Source organism: Triturus cristatus, chromosome 3_1 (genome assembly GCF_964204655.1).
Source record: "Triturus cristatus chromosome 3_1, aTriCri1.1, whole genome shotgun sequence".
In the NCBI taxonomy this organism is placed as follows: Eukaryota; Metazoa; Chordata; class Amphibia; order Caudata; family Salamandridae; genus Triturus; species Triturus cristatus.
In genome coordinates, this window is record NC_140583.1 from 510,733,375 (window position 1) to 510,758,376 (window position 25,002).

At 45.6% G+C, this 25,002-nt stretch overlaps 1 protein-coding gene across 3 annotated transcripts in view; it reads left to right on the forward strand.

The window, feature by feature from the left end:
- LOC146860504 (aminopeptidase Ey-like) overlaps positions 1 to 25,002 on the forward strand; it is a 724,459-nt gene that overhangs the window by 143,311 nt on the left and 556,146 nt on the right. For all 3 annotated transcript variants that reach the window (XM_085644417.1, XM_085644415.1, XM_085644416.1), the window contains exon 2: positions 24,010 to 24,780. In XM_085644417.1, the coding sequence (XP_085500543.1) occupies positions 24,176 to 24,780 (605 nt within the window). In that variant the 5' untranslated portion in view covers positions 24,010 to 24,175. The remainder of the gene's footprint in view (positions 1 to 24,009; positions 24,781 to 25,002) is intronic.

The following is a 25,002-nucleotide window of genomic DNA, read 5'->3' on the forward strand; positions in this document are numbered from 1 at the left end:
AGTTTTCCCCATGTGCTGAAAAGATGAGCCAATCATTGCAGTGTCACATGCCTTACAATTAGAGCATTTGTAATGACCAATCAATGGCGGTAGGTTGAATTGCTGCCTGACGGCACACAGGCCTGAAACTCGCCCGCCACATCACGCCGCATCTCGCCGAAAACCGGCACCCCAGTGCATGAATATGGTGAGAACCTGGTGTTAAAGGCTGAGCCCTGTTCTGGTTCTGGTACCGGCCCCAGAAACAAGATGGAGACCGTCCGCCGCCGGAGCCTGCTCCCGATCGGCAGAGCCTGTGACTGATGGCGAGGCTCCTGCAGCGCAACCTACGGGGCAGAGGACTCACATTTGAAGACCGGTGAGACAGCGGACCTACTGTCGGCACCTGCGGAGCACGACGTAATCCATGCGGAGATGCGCAGGACTGGCCTGGAGACTGCCCCCTTCTCCCGCCAACGCGACGTTGATGCCGTCAAGGATCCGGACCAGCACTGGCCGAAGGTGCAGTAGTGAGGTGCGACCCACCACCTCCCACCTGAGGTCAGCGGGCAAGTGGCTCTTGTACTACAGCCCCAACCTGAATCCCGGTAACACTAGTCCTCCGGGGATGCTTGGTTCTAAAATGGCACCCGTCGGACTTAGTGGCTGTCCCTGGGAGAGAGGAGAGTTGTGGCCAACACCGGAGCACTCTGTCCACTGTGATGAGGTAGGCTGCTGCGTCCCTCGACGACCGCTGCCGGGGGGGGGGGGAAGGGTGACGCACCATTACATGCGCTAAGTTGCTGCATTCACTTTGGAACATGCCTAGCCTTTAAAATGGCGGGCACACGCCTGCGTTGGATCTGCGCACTTGAACCCTCCCAGAAGCAATTGGCATGGATATTATCTAAAACAGCAGGGATCAGAGGGGAGAGAGCATCGGCCACCCCTTTGTTCACCTTTGCGGACTCTACCTACTTGGTGTTGCCCAGCACAACCTGAATCATGCATGCTGCTTCCCTCACCACCATCCGGCCTTCTACCCCTATGGACATCTACAACATGGTGGATCCCTCCAGACCCAAGACCACCACCCTTGAGTGCAACACCACCTCAACAACTGGCTGAACTATGGCAAGAATTTCCTGCTCTGTAAATATGTAATATATTATTGTCCAAGCCTAATTGCTGTTAAAATGTAATCCTGAATGAATTTGTATATATCTATATCTCTAATCACTAGTATATGTAGTAAACCTTTGTACTTACTACCATTCCTATGTGATTTTAGAGTTTATCTATTTGTATCTCTACCTTGAGAGACTTTACAACTTGTACATTTGCAATTTTTCCCTCCTTTCGCCCCACTTGTACATTTCCAATTTTTTCTTCCTGTTTATATCTCTTATGTAACTCATGTAATCCAAAGTCCTTATGTAACGCAACTGGTTCTTTTGTAAAGCGCTCTGCCACCTTCGGGTAATGTTCGCTCTATATAAAATCGCATTAAATAAATAAATAAATAAACAAATCAAAATGATACCACCTCCTCTCACCATCATACCACCTTATGAATACTCCTGCGCTCTCAGCATTTTATTTATTTTATTTTAAAAGGTTTATATAGCGCTAGCTTGACCCGTAGGTATCAGAGCGCTTTACATACATACTGTAAAGAAAAACAGACGGAAATTGCATTACATAGTAGGCAGGCAGGAAGGAAGCAAAACCAGGGATAACAAAAAATACAGCATGGAAGATAAGGTGGTTAACACAGTCCGGTCACCAACTATCCTTGAATGTCAAGAGAGAGGAGTAAACTCGGATATTGAAGTCTAGGTTAGTTGACGTTGGTCAGGAAAGTATTTGTTAAGGAGATGGATTTTCAGGTCCCTTTTGAAACAGGAGAAGGAGGGGTTGCATCTGAGGACTCTAGGGAGAGTATTCCACATCCTGAGAGCGTTGCCAGAAAACGATCGGTATTGTGTGGTTTTCTTTTTCAGTTTCGGAGGAATAAGAAGGAGTGAGTTGGAGCTTCTCAGCGATCTGGATTGGCCTGCTCTTATCAGTTTGTTGTTCAGGTAGTTAGGGGCCGGAGAGTGAAGGGTTTTGTGTGTGATGCAGGCCAGTTTGTAAATACACCTCCCTTCCATGGGAAGCCAGTTGAGGGAGTTGAGAGCTGGAGTGATGTGATCAAATCTTTTTACTCCAGCTATGAGTCGAGCGGCCATGTTCAACACTGCCTTAGAGGAGCTAGGTGAGCTTTTGGAGTCCCTGTTAGGATGGCGTTCCCGTAGTCGATTTTAGAGAGAACTAGGGATTGGGCTACTGTCTTGAGGTCATCATGGGGAAGAAAAGGTTTCAATTTCTTCAGGTGTTTTAGAGAGAAAAGAGCACTTTTTGCACAGTTTTTGATGTGGGCCTCCAAAGATAAGTTCTTGTCAAGGGTGATGCCTAGAGACTTAACTGAGTCGGATAGGACGATGGGGCAGTTTAGGGCGACCAGATTCTTGAGCCACTCTTGGATTGGACAATGGTTGCTTTTTGGAGCGAATAGGATTAGTTCTGTTTTATCTGGATTGAGTTTTAAGTGGTTAGCGTTGAACCAAGTTTGGATATCGGTTAGAGTGGCATTGAGGATGTCGCTGGGAGACTTGATTTTGAAATAGATTTGGGTGTCATCAGCGTAAAGGTGGTAATTCACTCCAGCTTTTTTCAAGATGATTGTGAGGGGCTCCATGAAAAGATTGAAGAGGGCTGGGGAGAGGATCGAGCCTTGCGGGACCACAAGTGTGACTTTTGTTGGCTTCGAGAGACAGGAGTTGATTTTAATTTGTTGCGAGCGGTGTTGAAGGAAGGAGGTGAACCATTTTAGTACGGTGCCTTTGATGCCGGAGCGCTTCGACATGGTCTCCAGAATCGCTGGATGATTTACTGTGTCGAATGCCACAGATAGGTCAATACGGATGAGTAGGTAGGCATCACCTTCATCTAAAGCCTTGTGAATATCGTCAGAGACGTTGAGCATAGCTGTTTCCGTGCTACAGCCTTTCCTGAATCCTGATTGAAAGGTGTCGAGGAGGTTGAACTCATCAATGTGTTTGTTGAGTTGGTGGAGAACGCATTTCTCCAATGTTTTTGTAAGGAATGGGAGGTTGGAGATAGGTCTGAGGTTGTTGAGATCATTAGGGTCTGCCCCTGGTTTTTTGAGAATGGGTGTGATTTGTCGAAGTTGAAGGGAATCTGGGACACAGCCTGAGGTGAGAGAGGCGTTGACGATTTTTGTCCAGAAAGGGGAAATGGTGTGGTGAAGTTCTTTTATGATTGTGGATGGGATGGGGTCCATAGTGTGGGAGGAAGGTTTTAGGTTAGAAATTATACTGAAAACCTCATTTTACGACATTAGCTCAAAGTCGGACCAATGCACATTGTTTTTTAGCTGGAGGCAGACCTGATTGTCCTTGGTAAGAACTCTTTCTGAATGAACAGGGGTGGTTAAAGTGGGGCAGGTTAATAGGGAAGGAGGGTTAGAGGTTTGGATGAAGGATTGATCAATTTTCGAGACTTTATTACTGAAGAATGTGGCAATTTCTTCACAATGCTCATTGGTGGTTTTGATTTCTTGAGAGGGAGTGCAGTTAGTTTGGCTTTTGACAATGTTGAAGAGTTCTCTCGGTCTGTTTTTTGCCAGATCTAGTTGGCTGCAGAAGAAAGACGCCTTTTCACTGAAAATGTGTTTTTTGTATGCTTGCCGAGCAGATCTAAGGTGCGTTAGGTGTAAGGTCGAGGGGTTTAGTCTCCAAGACCTTTCCGTTTGTCTGAGTTGACGCCTTTCCTCATTCAGATCCACGTTAAACCAGGGTTTAGATTTGGTTCACCTCAATTGTTTGAGTTTGAGAGGAGCTACTTGGTCTAGAACCTCTGTCATTTTTGAGTTAAAGTGTGTAGTGAGGTCATCGGCCGTCGATGATGAGGGTTGGAGTTGAAGATGGGCATGAATCCTGGATTCAAGTTTCGATAAAGGGATTGCTTTGATATTTCTGGTCCAGTGTTTAGGTTTGTCATCACAAATAAGTTGGTGGAAGACAAGTGCATCAATCTTGAACAGAATGAGGTGGTGGTCGGACCAGTCAATGGGAGAAATCGCTCTCAGAGAGACCAGATCATTGTTGGTAATGATCGCATCCAGTGTTGCACCTTTGATGTGAGTTGGTTTGTTGCAGAGTTGTTTGAGGTTATATATTTCAAGTAGGTTGGATAGGTTCTGGGCAGGGGAGTCTTCTGGGTCGTTCCAGTGGATATTGAGGTCACCCAGTAACACGTCTTTAGTGACTGTCAAGGAGAACCGTGGTATTAGGTCTGTTAGTTCTTCGGGGAAAAGGGTACGCTCTCCAGGAGGATGGTAGATGGTGTGGAATTTGATGGGTGAGGTGCCCTTGGCATTGAGTTCGACACCCAGGTATTCAAACTATAGGTATTCGGCTAGTCCTCCCCGGGTTTTGATCGGTCTGTCTTGTCTGATGATGGTGTACCCTGGAGGGGTGAGAATGTCAAGAATGGGTGTGGAGTGAACATTGAGCCAGGATTCAGTAAGGAAAGCGATGTCAATTTCTTCAGCGAGTAGAGCTTCAGCAATGTCTGTGGCGTGTTGTACTGCTAATCTGCAGTTGAGGAGCATGCAAGAGAGAGGACGGGGAGCCTCAATGATGGGGGGAGTAAGGTGGATAAAGGAGTATTGAGCAGGAGGTCTAGGTGAGTGGACATTTTTAGGGATTCTGTTAGTGCCAATAATAACAGTGATGGGGAAAGGGGCTGACTTCTGGCTAAAAGTGAGTCAAGAGTCGTTGATCTCATCAGGTTTTGGTATCGAAAAGGGTTGGCGATCCCGGTTGGGTCGAAGTGCCTAACTCGCTGATGGACTGGAGGGACGAGGGGTGCACTGAGGGGCCAAGGGAGCGGTATTGAGTGGGTGGTAGGTGATCTACCTGGGGAGAGAGAGCACGGCGGCTTGGTCCTGTTGAGAAGATCTTGTTGTAAGTATAGGAAATCAGCAACAAGGGAGTTAATTTTCAGCTCCATTCTGTTCAGTTGCTGTGCTATTGAGCTGAAGAAGTTTAAGGCTTTAGGCAGGGGCCGAGAATGACTTGGGTCTTTGGAGGGAAAGTGAACAGGGGTCGGGGATTGGACAGAATCAGTGGGGTTAGGAGAGGGGAGAGGTTGGACGCGGGGGGCCGGATTAGTAATGCTCCGATTCAAGGGGTTCAAAGGAGGAGTAGTGGGTCTACTGTCCAAGTGAGGAGGGAGAGAAATTCTAGGTAAGAAGTTAGATTTCCGGGGAATGTCAATGAGATTAGCGGTGGAGGCAGGTTGTGTATGTAGGTGTGCAACGGCAGAGGGGGAGCATGTAGTGATAATAGGGGGGAACGAGTTTAAAGGATTGGTGACGACGTTGGCCATGGGGATGTCACGGGGGTTGTCAGTGAGGTAATCGGTGGAGACCGGTTGTGTCCATGGATGTGGGACATTGGCGGGGGAGTGTGCAGTGGTAGTAGGGGGGAGAGAGACCACTGGATTGGAGATGACGTTGGACATGGGGGAAGTAAGTGTCGGGGGAAAAGGGTCTGTGTTGGAGGAAGAGGTAGTTTGTGAGGGAGGGTTCAGATTATCCCGCGTCGAGCGGAGAGTGCCTGTGGGGATTTCGGTCACGGGAGGGCAGAGGTTAGAGTCTGAGCTGTCAAGATCTAGATCGGTCTTGTGGTGTTTGTTAATTGTGAGTTTGTTGTTCCTGGTGTGCTCAGAAGATGTAATAGTTGTGGGTGTTTGGCTTCGGAGAGTAATGATAGGGGTAGTGTGATTATAGTGAGTGATGGTGGATGTCCATGAGTTGGAGAGAGGTTCTTTAGGGCAGGGAGATGGGATCAGTTCCACGTTATTAGTAAGGGTGATGGTGGGTTGGGGAGATATGGTTTGACGGCTCAGTTGAGTTAACGAGGAAAGAAGTGTGGGGAAGTGGCTGTCAAAAGTGGTGGTGAGGTGCGGGTCGGTGGCCTGTATGAGAATGGTTCCAGTTCTGTAGATGGAGATGGTGAGTTCCCCTTTGAAGGTCGGGGAGATGATAGTGTAGATTTTTTCACCATAGGGAATGATTACTGACTTGGCGACTTGAAGGTGAAGAGAGAAGGTGTTTTTCCATTTAGCCGGCCAATTTGTGTAGAAAATGAAGTTAGTTTTCGTGTTGCCGTTGGTCGCTGTGTGGTAGTTATCTACAATGAGTGTTTCCGGGTGTTGTTTTAGAATACTTTGCTTGAAGTTCTTTTATGCATTACTGGTCATTTTGTCTGGGTAGTTAATGGACCAGGAGTTTGGACCGTAGCGCACCAGATTCAAGTTCCGGGTGGGGTAAGGTGGGCGCATGGTTGAACTGTAGAAATTCTGAGATACAATCAGGACTCAGGCCGAAGAAGAAATGCCGAGGCACAGTCCGGAATCAAGTATAAGGCAGGGAGGTAGTTATCATACAATTATATGCAGTATATACACTAAACTTTAAAGTGACATATTAACTGCAGTGTAAAACATTTCTAGCAGTGTATCTCCTAAATCACAAGAGGTCAGGGCCCCACCAACCATGTTTTTACAGTATCTGCTGTGCCTTCAGGGGGGTGAGGGTGCAGTGCAGGCCTCTCAAGCCTGGGCGAGAACCTCAAGCTAACTCCAGGTCCGCACCTGGACCAAGTATCGTCGGGCACTCCAGCCAGCCGAGCCCTCACCCATCGGCAGTGTCACCTGGGCCACACTCGAAAACAAAGGCCCAGCCTCACCTTGAGCCGCAGTCACCACCATTGATCCACGGATGCGGCGAAAACCAACGACCTACCGGGGCACCTCTCCTGTCCCTTCTTGAAGCGTCCTGGCCACTGGCAGTGAGTCCTCATTGAGATAGGTTCCCCAGCATGGGTCGAATTTTCCGATATCGGCTCAGGGGTCCAATGTACGGGATGCAAGGCCAAACAAGGATTACAGCTCGCTTGAGCAATCCTCAGCCTCGGAGCTCCCTCCTGGAGCTCCTCACCGTCTGGCGGCCATGGTGGATGACTTTACTTTCCCAACCTCATAGCATTACTTGCCTCAGGACTCCTGTCACTGCCCCTAACCTTTGACACCAAGACGTCTCACCTGTGCCAAGCTGTAAGGTCTCCACGCGCACTCCAAGGTCGTGAAAGGCACTGCCGGCTTGCCTCCAAAGACCCTGCTGAGAGCGCCTGGGGCCGCAGCTGTCCCGCACCGCAACATCTTTAATCGTCGAAGGGTGCTGTAATTGTTCAAATCACAGAGGCAGAAGGGCTTCGATGCCTCGTCAGGGGTAGTAAGCTCTACATAAAAATGTAGTCGGTGGGATCGATCTGATGTTATTACAGGCTATTGATTATACAGCAAAGCACTCCCACTTTGACCCAAGCGTTAACACTGTGACTTATTATGTACACGCCAAATCCTCAGCATACAGCAAAACAAGAAGAGGTGGGCTCCCCCTCGTCAGCATGGGGCTGCCAGTCCAGAGGGTCAAAGAGCACAGGGGTCACCCGGTAGTACCTCACCGACCATCCGGGTACTTCACCCACTTGTCCCCAAGTCCAGACCACAGCGGCAGTGCAGTTCCCAGCTAGCGTGTCCCACCCTGCACGTAGAGCGCCAGCAGGGGGCAAGGTCGTAGATGAGGGCACTTCTATGCGTTCCTATGCCTAAATCAGCTGCAGCAGCAAGATCACAGCTGCCACGAGATAGTCTGGTGCTGTCTCTCCCAATAGCCCAATAAGTGCCAAGCAGTAATTGAGCTAATTTAGGGCCAGATCATTACAGTCTATGCTGCAGCCAGGATCTTCTGTGGCCCAGAGAGCTTATAGCACTTATGAGCCCTAGTCTTGACTACTCTTGCTGTGCCCTCGGGTTGCTCACGTTCATTTGCCTTCTAGCTCGCAGGCCCCGCCAGTCCCGCTGCACAGGTCTCTAATCGCTGGTATAGGCCCTCGACAAGGGGGGGAGGCGGTGGCAAGGAGAACTGGGTCTGCACTCCCTCGCAGGCCATGCCGGCACAAGGTCTGTGCCCGATAGCTGCTTGGGGCCTCAGATCCACGTCGTGGCCAGAGTAGTCTCAGCTCCTGTCGCTCAGGAATCCTAGGGTCTTCTGCCTCCATTGAACCCCAGTATGCCTCGTTTATCTGCTGCCTCTGGCACTCACAAGCTCTGTCTGGTCAATTGCCAAAGTCTCCAGTCCCTTAACTAGGCCCACGGTGGGGGATTCCTAACGAGTCCAAGGCGGGAAAGAGGGCTGGGGCCGTCCCCCCCCCCCCAAGCCGGGCCCGGAAGCACTGGGGCGTGGATTGAAATACGCTGTGGCTGCCCAAGATGCATTCACCCACCCAGGTGGTCACAGCAAGCCACAGAGATCATCCATTTGTCCGCCGGTCGCAAGATGGCGGCCGCTATTCTCCAGCCCTTGCCTCCCGGTCAGAGTGCAGCACTTTCTCCCGCTGTGTGTCCCGGGCAGAGAGAGGCCGCGTTGGAGTCCCCGGGGAGTCACGTTCCCTCGGATCAGGACCAATCTCGCTACGGGAGCGGGGTGTGCTGCCTCGGGCCGTCGCTGTAGGCATCAAGATGGCGGGCGCCACTCCACCTCCGCCCTTGCATCCCTCCGCAGATTCGGGCTAATTAGGCACTCACAGCCACCCTCCGCCAGGTCAGTCACACAATCGTCGGGGGGCAGCATGGGCACCGCTAGCCGCCGACACTCCAATCCCTGCTTCTTCGTGTGCCTCGGGCGTTGATGGCCTCTATTGCACTGCCATGTTTTGGCCCCACATCGTCGCCGCCTTCGTTTCCCGGGTCTATAACGGGGCTTCCAGGGCAAGCTGTCCGCGCACGCTTGATCCATGACCGCCAGGTATTCCGATGGATAAATCTGGATTCATCATACCACCTCATGCATACTCCTGCGTTGTCACCATCATACACCTCATGAATACTCCTGCGCTCTCACCATCATACCACCTAATTTATACTCCTGCGCTTACAGTCATACCACCTCATGAATACTCCTGTGCTCTCACCATCATACACCTCATGAATTCTCCTGCACTCTCACATCATCCCACTTCATCTATACCCCTGTCCTCTCACATCATAGCACCTCATGAATACTCCTGCCTCCGACCATCATACCAACTCATGAATACTCCTGCGCTCTCACCATCATACTACCTCTTGAATACTCCTGCGCTTTCACCATCATAGCGCATCATGAATACTCCTGCACTCTCACCCTCATACTGCCTCATGAATTGCATGACTCTCATTTTGGATGAAACTGTTGTAAAATTATGCATCTCTTCACTGGCCTGCAGGTTATCCTATAAAATCCTCTTTCATTCACTGCTTTAAAGGGTCTTAAAGTCTTGCCAAGAAAATGTCGTATGCATGTACTCTAGGTATTATCATCCATCTGTCCCACACATGTGTGCCTGTGCATCAGACATGGAAGTGTAAAAAAAAATCTAGAGCTTCGCACTCACCGTCCATGAATTTCAGACAGGGCCAGACCATTCATCAACCTGTCGGATGCACAAATGCCCCACTGATGCATTTACACACTGCAACAGGAATTGGCATCATAAGGAACCTCCTTCACACTCAATGTTGGCATCTCGGAAGCAAGTGGTTCTGAAGTCACTTAGAAAAAGATCAAGTGCTGGCAACACCAACTTATCAACAAAAAATGGTTCAGTGTTTGTAGCTCTATTTTCACTATAAAGTGACCCGCTGTAGACACCCATACACTCAGCATTACGCTGTCTGAGAAAAGCACACAACATCCCATTCATATTCGAGGTGCTATGAAACACTCACCTTACAATTGTTCACATTAGCACAGCATACATGGAGCACATATAAAATAATTTTGAAATCTCAGTGGAACTTTAATAGGAAGTTAGAAATGGATCCTTTATCCCTTCTGAATCCCGAGGACCTCTCATAGGTTCAGAGTGAGACTCAAACTTGATGACAATTTAAGCGGGGTATGGATTTTACTTAACTGTCATGGATGACTGCTATACTTGCAAAGACCGCCCCTAAACGTGTCATGTAGAGACAAGTGGTGATTGTTAAGTTTGTTGAAAAGACTTGTAGTGGAATTTGGTCTCGAGGCACCCCAAAAGGCTTGACCAAGAGACTGTATGCTATATTTATGCAAGATACATTTAAAAAATACAAGTACAAAACAAAAAACATGCTTCTGTCTATACACAGGGGTGTATGCTTGCAATAACGGGACTAAATAGCACGTGCCCATCTTGCAAAGGTATTGTAAATAGTCTATTGTTGTTTTAAAGTTCATGCATGGCTGCCAGATTTAGAACCAACAAGTTATCCATCTTGGAATGGTAAAACAAGAATACACTATTGATAAAAGCATTCCATAATAGACTTCTAGTTTAGCGGAAGTTGCCATTTGGGATGCAGCATACTATAGATGAAATTAGCAGCAAACAAGTTACCCATTAGCACTGACTAGAGAGCTGTAGTAACCGCTTAAAAAAGATTGGAATAAAAAGAGAAGCAAAGAAATGAAAAGGGAATTATAGAAGGAGAAAACACATAACGAAAGGAGTAGCCAACTAGCCCTGACCCTGAAGGACACTCATTTTCAGGTGGATGCACCAATGTGATCATAAATGGCATCAATTGCAGTACAGAGGATCCAGTGATTGATGTGGACTAAACCCTTACCCCTTGCAGTTCACTGTCATGTATGGAAGCAGAGTGTAAATGACTCTCAAACAGACCCGCGGTAGAGCTGATCCGCAGGTCCTCTATGTACGGATATATGTATATATATGTGTGTGTGCGTATATATAAATAAATATATAGTCCACGTACTCCGTCAATTATCCTGCTCACAGCACAGCGGGTGCACCAGCCGCGAGGGCGGAACTCGCGAGTCAATTTCAGCCACAGTTTTTAAGAATTGCTGCGCACTCTGGTCAGTTGCAATAAAGTTTATTTATTTCAATTTGTTGCTAAACACGATCTGTACGCGATCTGCTGACAAACGCGTTTCAGCCTCCTGGCCTTCGTCAATGTCAATAGTCGTCAGTTACCATAATCTATTTAAGCATTTCATTGGTTGCCATGATCATAGAAAAATGGAAATAGAAAGCGGACTACATATGTACAAATAATCAGTGTGGGAAGTGTCGGCCATCTTAACACTATGTAATACTGTGGTTCCCATTGCATGTTTAAGCTACTCTCTCAAATCATAAAGAACAATAATCAATCATATATACATTTGGCAATTGAATAAACAGAATTTAGTCTCACCGGCTTTTAAATTCATGTGCACCCTAATCATGCCCTGAATGGGCTATCTTCGTTAATTGTGAGTCAATACACAAAGGGTGTTTAAATTTATGAGAGAGCAATATGTGTTGATCGTAAACATGTTGCAAGAAAATAACGCCCTGAATGGGCTATCATATACTCTGTTGCCATTCCTCCCCTAAGTTAGAAAGTTTCAAGGGACAGCATTAGGGTTTCAGTTATTTTATCCAATAAAGGACCAAAGTTCCTCCTCCTGGTTTAGTCCCCCCGGAGTTTTGGTGCGTAGCTCCACTATGAGTTTCGCCTCAAGTTGTCTCAGTGACCTGACTCTGTCCCCTCCTCTTTCACCCGCTGGGACCTGATCTAAACAGAAGAATGTCAGTGTATCACTTTTCGCACCATGCAACCCTGCAAAATGCCTCGCCACTGGGTACGTTTTGTCCCTATTCGTTATGGCTCTTTTGTGTTCAAGAATACGCTTCTTTGCTGGGTGTATGGTGCTTCCTATGTATTGCAGTCCACAGGGACAGACCAGGCAATATATTACATAGCTGGAATTGCAGTTGAGGAGTTTATCAATGGGTCTTTTAGTTTTTTTTGCCTGGCACTGCATAGTCTTTCACCTTTTTACAGTTTTTGCACGCCTTGCAACTCATGCAAGGAAAGAAACCCGTTATATTTGGTTTGGTTTTCGGTTTCTCCTCAAAGTGGCTGCGCACCAAGATATCTTTTAACGAGGAACTTTTCCTGAAAGTAATGTCAGGATTTGGAGAGATCAATTTACCCAAGACCCCGTCAGTTTGGAGAATTCCCCAGTTATTCTGTATGAGGCCCCTGATCTTGTGAGCCTCAGCCGAGAAGGTGATAATTAATCTGACCTTAGATTGTTCTTCATCCAATGCATTAACAGAGACCTGTTTTTTAGTGAGTAGTTCCTGTCTACTTCTACTTGCTGCCTTTTCTACTGCTTCCTGCAGCACTTTACTGTTGTAACCTCTATCTTTGAATCTCAGTAGAGATTCATCCGCTGCCATTTGGAAATCCTCAAGGCGGGAGCAGTTCCTCTTGAGCCTTAAGAGCTCCCCATACGGAATGCTGTTGATCAAATTCCGTGGATGTTGGCTCCAAGAGTGCAAGACAGTGTTGCCCGCTGTCGGCTTGCGGTACAATTTTGTGCACAGTTTATTGTCTGCCACAAAAACTAGGAGATCTAAGAAGGCTACCTCCTCTCCACTGATGTTACTTGTGAATTGGAGGTTGTAGCTATTGTTATTCAAAGCCCTCACATACTCTTCTGCCTCCATTCGTGTACCTCTCCAAACTATGAAGAGGTCATCGATGTACCTAGTCCATAGGGCTATTTTATCGAGCCATATCTCATTGTCGCCCGCCCAGGCCACGTGCTTCTCCCACCAGCCCACGAAAAGATTCGCGTAGCTGGGGGCGAAGCACGTGCCCATCGCGGTGCCCTGTGTCTGCAAATAAAGTTCTCCTGCAAATAGAAAAATATTGTTATGCAGACAAAACGAGACAATTTGCGATAGCATTTTGTTGTGCTCCTGGAACTTAAGTGCTCGGCTTTTCAGAAAAAATTCAAGGGCTTCTAATCCCTGGGAGTGTCTAATGCTCGTGTACAAGCTAGTTATATCAAGGGTTATTAACAATAAATCATCGTCCCAAGAAATCCCCTGTATCTGACGGATAAAGTCAGTTGTATCTAGGATGAATGAACTCAGGTCCTTAACCATGGGGAACAAAAAGGAGTCTACATAGATAGAAGCCTTCTCCAGTAGACTCCCCAGTGAGGAGACTATCGGACGTCCTGGAGGCTCCTTGATGTCCTTGTGTACCTTCGGAAGATGGTAGAATGTGGGTAACACAGGACACTCAACCTTCATGTATTGGAGCTCATTAATTTCTAAAATTCCTTTATTGTTCCATTCTTCCAAAAGGCTGTAAAACGCCAACACGCTGCTGTTGTAGTCTTCTCTCTTGATTTTCACATAACTTTGTGTATCACCAAGTAAGCGTAAGGCCTCACGTTTATATTGTTCCTTGGTCATTATTACGACATTCCCCCCTTTGTCTGACTGCTTGATTACCAGTTCGGGGTCGTCTCTGAGGGATTTCACAGCTTCCCATTGCGCTTTTGTGAGATTAAATTTCCTTTTCCCTCTCTCATCAGCTCGTAATTTGTCAAGGTCTTTAATTACTGCCTCATGGAAGCAATCAATGGCATCATAGGGGGTTCGTGGTATGTATTTGGATTGTGCTTTAAACTCGCTTCTACCACTACTTTGCTTTACCCCTATCTCCATTAGAAGTTGAGTGGCGCCTTGCATACTTGTAGCTCCTCCAATTTCTTCAGTTTCTTGTAAATCCCTCATCACTGTGAGGATTTCCAAATCGCTCCCCTCGAGGTTCTCTGTGGTGGATCCCTCTGTTGCCAATTGTTTCATTTTGGATTCAGGGTGCATTGCAAAATTTTTTCGTAGTTTGAGCTTGCGTATGTATCGATACAAGTCAATTCGCATTGATGTATAGTCCCATTTTGTTGTGGGGCAGAAGGTGAGCCCTTTCTGTAGCACTGTTCTCTCCACTTGAGTGAGTATTCTAGGGGAGAGATTGATGATGGAGAGCTTGTTCACTTCCTCTTTCCCCCTCGTCTGCTCCTCGTTACGCGGGGTTCGTAATTTTGTTTTGTTGTTCTGCCCTCCTCTCCTTGTTTTCCGCCGTCCTGTTCTGGTGGGCGGCTTCTCTGTGGAAATTTGCGCCACGACTCCTTGATTAGGTGGTATTCCTCGGGAAAAAGCTGATCCACGTTGCGTGGTATTTCCTCCGTGCTTCTAGGTAGTTCTACCTCTGAAAGATCAGCTTCCGATTCCGATGTGTCCCTTTGGGTTGTCGCTGCCTCACCTCTTGATTGTTGCAGGGCTCTTCTAGGTGCGTCGTACTTTTTAGCGAAAGTCAGCACCCTCCCGCTTTCGTAGTCTCGTTGGTCTCGTGCAAACTTACTCTGTTTGCGTCTTTTTATGTCGTTTTCATAGGCTACTAAGCGGGTTTTCATACGCGCCCTCAATGTGTCGATAAGCTCCTTATCTGTATCTTTAGATATATTGTTCTCAATCTCTTGGATTTCATCCAACAATTTAGCTCTGTCGCTTTTGGCGTATTTTACAAGAATCTCTACCATCCCTTTTGCTGAGGCTCTCGTGTAGTCCGACCACTCTTTTAAGAGGTTTGGGTCTGGATTCTCATATGAGGGGATTGTGTAGATTCTCAGGCCCCTCGGGATCCTATCCACATCCAAATAACGTTGTAAGGAAGTGGCCTCCCACCACTTCCTGATTTCCTTTTCGTAGGTTCTTTCCAATTTAGTGAACCAACCTCGTAGATTGCTGGGTGTTACATTCGGTTGTTGTTCCCCTTCTCTTCTCTGCCCATGTGCCGTCCCTTTAAAAACAGTCTCTGCCGCTTCTAATCGTTCAGCGTCGCTGAACATGGTCGTGTTAGCCAACAATATTTAGGCACAATATCGTTTTGTTTTGTGACCAAAAACGCCGTTACTACCGCAGTTATGCAAATGTCAAAAGCCAAGGGCAGAAGGGACTCACCGGGGCGATCTCCGCACAGCCGTCACCGACCACCTGCGCGTTTCTCGCGTCTCGGCGTGTCTCTCTGCTCACACCTCCCTCGTGCAGGGTCGAGACCTCCAGTGACACTGTTGCCAGGCTCCGGTCCTCTCGTCCCTCGAAGGGGTCCTCGGTATCCGTTAGACGCTGTTCCAAACGAGGCTGTTCTCACCAAGCCTCAGAAATGTTGGTCGCGTATTCCATGGCGGTAGCGGAGCGGGAAATCCAATTGCTATAGTCCACGTACTCCGTCAATTATCCTGCTCACAGCACAGCGGGTGCACCAGCCGCGAGGGCGGAACTCGCGAGTCAATTTCAGCCACAGTTTTTAAGAATTGCTGCGCACTCTGGTCAGTTGCAATAAAGTTTATTTATTTCAATTTGTTGCTAAACACGATCTGTACGCGATCTGCTGACAAACGCGTTTCAGCCTCCTGGCCTTCGTCAATGTCAATAGTCGTCAGTTACCATAATCTATTTAAGCATTTCATTGGTTGCCATGATCATAGAAAAATGGAAATAGAAAGCGGACTACATATGTACAAATAATCAGTGTGGGAAGTGTCGGCCATCTTAACACTATGTAATACTGTGGTTCCCATTGCATGTTTAAGCTACTCTCTCAAATCATAAAGAACAATAATCAATCATATATACATTTGGCAATTGAATAAACAGAATTTAGTCTCACCGGCTTTTAAATTCATGTGCACCCTAATCATGCCCTGAATGGGCTATCTTCGTTAATTGTGAGTCAATACACAAAGGGTGTTTAAATTTATGAGAGAGCAATATGTGTTGATCGTAAACATGTTGCAAGAAAATAACGCCCTGAATGGGCTATCATATACTCTGTTGCCATTCCTCCCCTAAGTTAGAAAGTTTCAAGGGACAGCATTAGGGTTTCAGTTATTTTATCCAATAAAGGACCAAAGTTCCTCCTCCTGGTTTAGTCCCCCCGGAGTTTTGGTGCGTAGCTCCACTATGAGTTTCGCCTCAAGTTGTCTCAGTGACCTGACTCTGTCCCCTCCTCTTTCACCCGCTGGGACCTGATCTAAACAGAAGAATGTCAGTGTATCACTTTTCGCACCATGCAACCCTGCAAAATGCCTCGCCACTGGGTACGTTTTGTCCCTATTCGTTATGGCTCTTTTGTGTTCAAGAATACGCTTCTTTGCTGGGTGTATGGTGCTTCCTATGTATTGCAGTCCACAGGGACAGACCAGGCAATATATTACATAGCTGGAATTGCAGTTGAGGAGTTTATCAATGGGTCTTTTAGTTTTTTTGCCTGGCACTGCATAGTCTTTCACCTTTTTACAGTTTTTGCACGCCTTGCAACTCATGCAAGGAAAGAAACCCGTTATAGTTGGTTTGGTTTTCGGTTTCTCCTCAAAGTGGCTGCGCACCAAGATATCTTTTAACGAGGAACTTTTCCTGAAAGTAATGTCAGGATTTGGAGAGATCAATTTACCCAAGACCCCGTCAGTTTGGAGAATTCCCCAGTTCTTCTGTATGAGGCCCCTGATCTTGTGAGCCTCAGCCGAGAAGGTCATAATTAATCTGACCTTAGATTGTTCTTCATCCAATGCATTAACAGAGACCTGTTTTTTAGTGAGTAGTTCCTGTCTACTTCTACTTGCTGCCTTGTCTACTGCTTCCTGCAGCACTTTACTGTTGTAACCTCTATCTTTGAATCTCAGTAGAAGGTACACAAGGACATCAAGGAGCCTCCAGGACGTCCGATAGTCTCCTCACTGGGGAGTCTACTGGAGAAGGCTTCTATCTATGTAGACTCCTTTTTGTTCCCCATGGTTAAGGACCTGAGTTCATTCATCCTAGATACAACTGACTTTATCCGTCAGATACAGGGGATTTCTTGGGACGATGATTTATTGTTAGTAACCCTTGATATAACTAGCTTGTACACGAGCATTAGACACTCCCAGGGATTAGAAGCCCTTGAATTTTTTCTGAAAAGCCGAGCACTTAAGTTCCAGGAGCACAACAAAATGCTATCGCAAATTGTCTCGTTTTGTCTGCATAACAATATTTTTCTATTTGCAGGAGAACTTTATTTGCAGACACAGGGCACCGCGATGGGCACGTGCTTCGCCCCCAGCTACGCGAATCTTTTCGTGGGCTGGTGGGAGAAGCACGTGGCCTGGGCGGGCGACAATGAGATATGGCTCGATAAAATAGCCCTATGGACTAGGTACATCGATGACCTCTTCATAGTTTGGAGAGGTACACGAATGGAGGCAGAAGAGTATGTGAGGGCTTTGAATAACAATAGCTACAACCTCCAATTCACAAGTAACATCAGTGGAGAGGAGGTAGCCTTCTTAGATCTCCTAGTTTTTGTGGCAGACAATAAACTGTGCACAAAATTGTACCGCAAGCCGACAGCGGGCAACACTGTCTTGCACTCTTGGAGCCAACATCCACGGAATTTGATCAACAGCATTCCGTATGGGGAGCTCTTAAGGCTCAAGAGGAACTGCTCCCGCCTTGAGGATTTCCAAATGGCAGCGGATGAATCTCTACTGAGATTCAAAGATAGAGGTTACAACAGTAAAGTGCTGCAGGAAGCAGTAGACAAGGCAGCAAGTAGAAGTAGACAGGAACTACTCACTAAAAAACAGGTCTCTGTTAATGCATTGGATGAAGAACAATCTAAGGTCAGATTAATTATGACCTTCTCGGCTGAGGCTCACAAGATCAGGGGCCTCATACAGAAGAACTGGGGAATTCTCCAAACTGACGGGGTCTTGGGTAAATTGATCTCTCCAAATCCTGACATTACTTTCAGGAAAAGTTCCTCGTTAAAAGATATCTTGGTGCGCAGCCACTTTGAGGAGAAACCGAAAACCAAACCAACTATAACGGGTTTCTTTCCTTGCATGAGTTGCAAGGCGTGCAAAAACTGTAAAAAGGTGAAAGACTATGCAGTGCCAGGCAAAAAAACTAAAAGACCCATTGATAAACTCCTCAACTGCAATTCCAGCTATGTAATATATTGCCTGGTCTGTCCCTGTGGACTGCAATACATAGGAAGCACCATACACCCAGCAAAGAAGCGTATTCTTGAACACAAAAGAGCCATAACGAATAGGGACAAAATGTACCCAGTGGCGAGGCATTTTGCAGGGTTGCATGGTGCGAAAAGTGATACACTGACATTCTTCTGTTTAGATCAGGTCCCAGCGGGTGAAAGAGGAGGGGACAGAGTCAGGTCACTGAGACAACTTGAGGCGAAACTCATAGTGGAGCTACGCACCAAAACTCCGGGGGGACTAAACCAGGAGGAGGAACTTTGGTCCTTTATTGGATAAAATAACTGAAACCCTAATGCTGTCCCTTGAAACTTTCTAACTTAGGGGAGGAATGGCAACAGAGTATATGATAGCCCATTCAGGGCGTTATTTTCTTGCAACATGTTTACGATCAACACATATTGCTCTCTCATAAATTTAAACACCCTTTGTGTATTGACTCACAATTAACGAAGATAGCCCATTCAGGGCATGATTAGGGTGCACATGAATTTAAAAGCCGGTGAGACTAAATTCTGTTTATTCAATTGCCAAATGTATATATGATTGATTATTGTTCTTTATGATTTGAGAGAGTAGCTTAAACATGCAATGGGAACCACAGTATTACATAGTGTTAAGATGGCCGACACTTCCCACACTGATTATTTGTACATATGTAGTCCGCTTTCTATTTCCATTTTTCTATGATCATGGCAACCAATGAAATGCTTAAATAGATTATGGTAACTGACGACTATTGACATTGACGAAGGCCAGGAGGCTGAAACGCGTTTGTCAGCAGATCGCGTACAGATCGTGTTTAGCAACAAATTGAAATAAATAAACTTTATTGCAACTGACCAGAGTGCGCAGCAATTCTTAAAAACTGTGGCTGAAATAAATAAATATATATATATGTGTATATATCTATATATATTTATGTATATAAAAACCTTAGAAATGTACTGAAACAAACAAAGGTAAAGGAACATTATAGTAAGGTGAAATGTCAGTTCAAACATACCATTTTAAATGTAAAAAGCCACTGAACTTCTCCAGTTATATTTATCTCAAGTTACTATAACTTGTGACCTAAAGCAACTATAACTCACACCCTGCCATGCACAGTGTTTTCGGCAATTATATAATTTCAGATTTTGCAGTGATGTTATGAATGATGGAATTGAACATGTCATGAGTGCTGTAATATGTGAGGATATAAGCAGTACATGGTGTGGGCGCAAAACATAGTTACTTTAGGGCAGGCCCTTTATCCTTTTTTTCCATATTTTTTTTGAGGAGCTCCATGGATCTGTAAATCCACTATGGCACTCAGAATGACACCAATGGTAATTTGTTCTAGATCCGCAGAGCCCCAGTGGTGTTGTGCTGAGCATTGCAGTCGATCATGGAGCCACAGAACTCCCACAAAAAATGTGTTTTTACATTAGACCCCACAAGGTTCAAGGGGTCATGGTGCCCCTACCCTCCTTATATCATATTTTGTTTTCTTTTTTAGGACTCAGGGACCGAGTTCCTGAGACCTAAGATGGTGGCTGCAACTTTTACTTCCCGTTGAGGCCAGCCAATCACAACATCTGGTTGAGCTTGCAGATCCATCACGTAAACAGCCGCGAATCGTCCGCGGTGTGACATATGCATACATTTTGAACCTTGATTTCTTAAAAACGACTGAACAGATTAGCGTCAAATCACAAAAAGCACGCTTTCTGCCCAAATTGGTGCAATTCCATTCAGCATTTTTTGTAGTATATCTTTTCAATTTTCCTATAAAAAATGAACTGGGAAAATGTGTTTTTAAATACCCCACTTTTTCTTGGCCCTCGCTTGATGGATCACCATAAAACTTTCCAGAATGGAGCTGAGGTGGGGAGGCTTTTTTTTAAAAGTGTTGTGAAGATTTGTCAAACAACACCAGTTGCAAGCTTATTAAAAAATGTTTTTTCCAGTGGAACCGTAGACCAGACTATAACTACACAGGGGTAACCACCACTTGGTAATATATATTTTGGACTTGGCCCTTTTTTAGGGTCATCCCCAAACCTTTTGCCTTCACCCTCCTGTTTTATGAACCCGTTTTTATTGGCTTTTATGACTCTGCACACTTTACCACTGCTAACCAGTGCTGAAGTGCTTGTGGTCTCTCCTTGAAACATGGTAGAATTGGCTCATACCCAATTGGCATATTTAATTTACTAGTAAGTCCCTAGTAAAATGGTAATATGTGTACCCATAGCCTGTAAATTAAATGCCACTGTTGGGCCTACAGCAATAGTTGTGCCACCCACTGAAGTAGCCGTTTTAAACATATCTCAGACATGCCATTGCAGCCTGTGTGTGCAGATTTAAACTGTAATTTTAATACATATAAGTGACCCCTAGGGCAGGCCCTGGACAGCCCAGTGGGCAGCATGCAATGTATTTAAATAGTGGAGCATGTACTTTCTAGTTTTACATGTCCTGGTAGCGAAAGGTTCTTCAATTAGTTTTTCACTGCTGCGCGGCCTACATTTCCCATAGGTTAACATTGGGGTTATCTTATTACATTTAATACATTCTTCTTCAGAATAAGTAATGCTTTGCATTCTTGCTATTTTTTGATGTGTCCCTTTGATTGATTTGTTGAACAGGTCTTAAAAGCGATAGTGATACAACTAGAAGATACTTCCCTGATCCAGCCCCAGGTCTTGAGATAGGTCTGTATGGGAGAAGTTGGCAAACAGATACAGGTTGTATTTGAGTTAGTGCACGAGTTAGAGATATTGCTAACAATTATAGCCCAGTAAGTGATATTCAAATCAAAATTCCTCAAATCATTTTAGCCATTCTTTTAACACCAAGACCTTGATAGGGTCCATTCCTTGACCTGGTTAGTCCACTGAGCAGAATAAGCGGCCACCAACATGCAGTAATGAGTGAATTCCCAAACTTCTGTGGACATACACCATGTGGCCATTTGTGGTCCTAGCATGAACACTTTCTACATTCTTTCTGTGACTGTACCAGGGATATGCTCTTCATGTTCTCTACGACCAACATGACAATATGAGCTGTATGCACTTCCAGCGGATACAGCAGGGCGAGCGCTGAAGTTTTCTTTGTTTAAATGAGTCACATGTGATATGCTATTTCCACTGTTTTTCCAGACCTGGTTTAGTATGCCTTCTTTGACAACATTGGGGCATGGCCAACGTACCTCCAAAAGAACAGCAGGAATTTGTGTTTTTTCAGAAGTGTATGACACGTATATTTGTGGGATCTACGCCAGGATCCCGAATTGCATAAAACTGCACACAATTACACTCCACAAAATTGCAGTTATTTATTTGCAAAAAATAACAAATTCACAGGGCAAAGGTACTACAAAACCTTGCAGCGTGTTTGGTCTTGGGACTAAAACGAAAATCATTTATTTCTATGGTGTGGGCTTGGAACATCGAATCCCAAATATTGACGGGTCACAATATTGTGACCACAATATAGAGGATCAAAATATTGCAAGGTAAGTTTCTATACATGTTGAATACCTAACTCCAAATACATGCTGTACCTTGGTGATATATATATATGTGGGAAGTATCCAGGAGGCAACGGAATCCTTTGATTATAGTTCAAGGTACGTGTATGTGGAGTTATGAATAGTAAATCCTTACCTCCCTTTGTGCACTTACCTGTATTTTGCCCTGCAGTTTTGTGGTCACAATATTGTGAACCGTTGATCTTTGGAATTTGGCAGTTTCTCCTACAATTATTTCAGTTCATTTCCACCCATGTCTCTGGCTGCTAGGTGCTCAGAGGGCCCTTATTAAGGCAATGGGGCCCCTATCGCCACAGAAACGTCACTTTTAATGACGTTCCTGTTGCGATAAACCCTTCGCCTTATTTGCAAGGTGGCATTAAGCTTCTTAACGTGGCTTAACGCCACCTTGTAAATAAGGCCCCCTTTTACGCTACACTTAGAGTGAAAGGGGCGCACAATGGGTGTTGTAGTGGGGTTCCACCGCAACACCCATTGAATTTGATGCTGCCTCCTATTTACAAGGGTGGCGTAAATAGGAGACAGGGCCAAAATTAAGACCAGAGAAAACCTAGTCTTAACATGGCGAAACAAGGAGAAATGCTTTATTTCTCCTTGTTTGTGCTGTTTCTATGTGTGCTGCATTGTGCAGCACAGATAGAAACAGAAAACTGTCATGAACGATTGTTTATGTGCAGGAAGGCGTTCCACAATGCAGCAGACATAGAAGTTACAAATCGCCATTCTGGATTGCTTATGTGCAGGAAGGCGTTCCACAATGCAGCAGGTCAAGAAGTTACAAATCGCCATTCTGGGTTGCATATGTGCAGGCAGGGACACCTTCCTTCACATAAACAATCATTCCCTCAATGCAGGCACTCTTGCACTATGGTGCAAGGGTGCCTGCATTGGTGCTAGACAGCTGAATTTAGCACCAGCGCAGGAAGAAACGCAAGTGTGCTCCGTATTATTGTAAATACGGCGGATCTCTGCGTTTCTAAAGTGATGGAGCGCGGCGTTAGCAGTTTTGGAGCTAACCCGTGCTCTGCCACTTTCTTGCACATATGACTCTCTGTCTCTTCCACAAGGCAGTAAGCAGCATCAGACTGGATAACCATATATCTTCCATATTCGTTCCGTACCGTTCCATCTGTACCCTGCGTTCTAACGCCCAACATCTGATGTTAGTCCTTAGATATACAAAGAAAACAGGATGTGTGGCCGATCCCTATCCGTCTTAACATCCAAAGCATGGAATTCCATGCCTCTGTTCCTCCGAGTCAGTCTAACTATGAAAGATTCAGAAAGCAGTTAAAAAGGTACCTGCTCAATGTAACCGTTTAAATGTTTCTTGTTTATTCTCAGACTTTTCTCCTTCTTGTTTATGGGTTGGCCTAGGACACAGCTTTTTGAGGTAACAGTTACGCAATATAAATGACAGATTCATGCATTTATTCATTGATTCATTCACTCATTCCTTCATCCAGGCATTCGTTCAAAAACATATCTACCAGCATAAAGTAAAATCCGATTAAAACTGGCCTACGCTAATTTCCATGAGGGAGGACAAGAGAACTGGATTAATGGCATGGATTTAAAGTTCCTACAGCTAGATCAGATAGGCTAGAAACACATCAAGCAGTTCTTCCATAGCTGCTGCTTTTCATTTAAATCCCTCTCTTCTTCTTTGAATTCCACAGATGTTCTCTTCTCTCTGCATGTCAGTTGCTTTTTCTGTTGGTGACAGCTCTGGGACCAGCTGACTTCTTACCCTGTTGGCACAAGGATTTAAAAAAAAACTCGTATTTGCTTTAGCAACAGAGCAAAACTATGAGTTTGCTGCTGTAGTCCAGCACTTAGGTCAAAGTATAACTTGGAAATTGTCGTCAGACCACTGACTCGTTTAATTGATGTATTTGAAGCTTTGATCTAGTGTGGGAATAAGAGGTTCTGTAGTGGATGTTGGTGGGGCTTTAAGACCTCAGACTCTAAAGGACCAAACGGCGTCATGATTGGAGGGACTGATAGAAGTCTCAGTGGGGTGGGGCAAATCCTATCTCCACAGGTGTGGCTTGAATGAGAGGCTTTACCTAGTGTGCAATTTTGATGGGATGTAAGGATGTATACCTTCATGCGACCTCCACCTGGAGCTGATGCAGGGCTGATGACTGGAGGAGCTATGACATTTTAGTTTTCAATTAATTGTTAGAGCTATAGCTGCATTCTGTACTGCATATCATATGTATAGTCCAGGTGTGGTTTATGGGTTTATAAACAATGAACCAGTCAGAGAAAATATCCCAGCACTCTGGCTGTCTATCTGGTACTTTAGGAATACTTGTAAAGTTCTTCCTTGCAGAAATGTAAACACAGGTTGATGGGCTGTGGGATTTATGGGCTAACACTACTTTCAGCATCACTGATTTTTGTATTTTTTCAACAGGAGTAGCTGTTTCCGAGTGAGTGGCTTTACCTTGTTGCCCTCAAGTTAATATTTTCTCGACCAGCTGTGGACTAATCGACCTTCTGCTGACAGTGCCTTGCAGACATTCAAAAGGATCACGGAGCAGTCCGCTTTCTCATTTTGCAAATAATTATCAGTTGTGAAAATGGCGAAAGGCTTCTACATTAGCAACCTGCTGGCCATGGTGTTCGTCTTCTTTGCCGTGACTGCTATTGCTACGATCATTGGGCTGTCCGTCGTATATTCTAAAGAAATGTATAGAAATATGAACCTAAGTCCCACCGTGCCCACAAATGGGACAGGAACCACAACCGCAGAACCCACCACTCCACAGCCAAACAACCCGTGGAACAGGCGACGTCTCCCCAAATCCCTGATCCCTCAACACTATGACGTGGAGCTGCAGCCCTACCTGGAGAAGAACTCCGAAGGCCTCTACATCTTCAAAGGGAGAAGCAGCGTGTATTTCAGGTGCGAAATCGCCACTAACCTTGTCCTGATTCACAGCAACAAGCTGAACTACACCGTGCAGGGCGCATTTCTGGTTTCACTGGCTGTCACAGATGGATCTACTGCCCCGGGCATTAAGAGGACATGGCTGGAGGTACCGACCCAGTATCTGGTGGTGGAGCTGGACAAAGACCTAGAAGTTGGTAAAACATATGTTCTCCGCAGTCAGTTCACCGGGGAGCTGGCAGACGACCTGGCCGGGTTCTACAGAAGCGAATACAAGGAGGGGAATGAAACCAGGTAAGACTTTCGGTGTATGTTTTACTGATTCTTTCTTCGAGTGTGTACAAAATGAATGTGCATCTTTACAAGCCGTGCATATCTTCTCATTCCTTCAGTGAATTATTATTTTGTAAAATATTGACGCTTAAAGAGGCACACAGGCTCTTCCATACATACGATTAGTTTAATCCATGCGGCCTCATTACGAATGAAACATATATTTTAATTCCTAAAGATTCT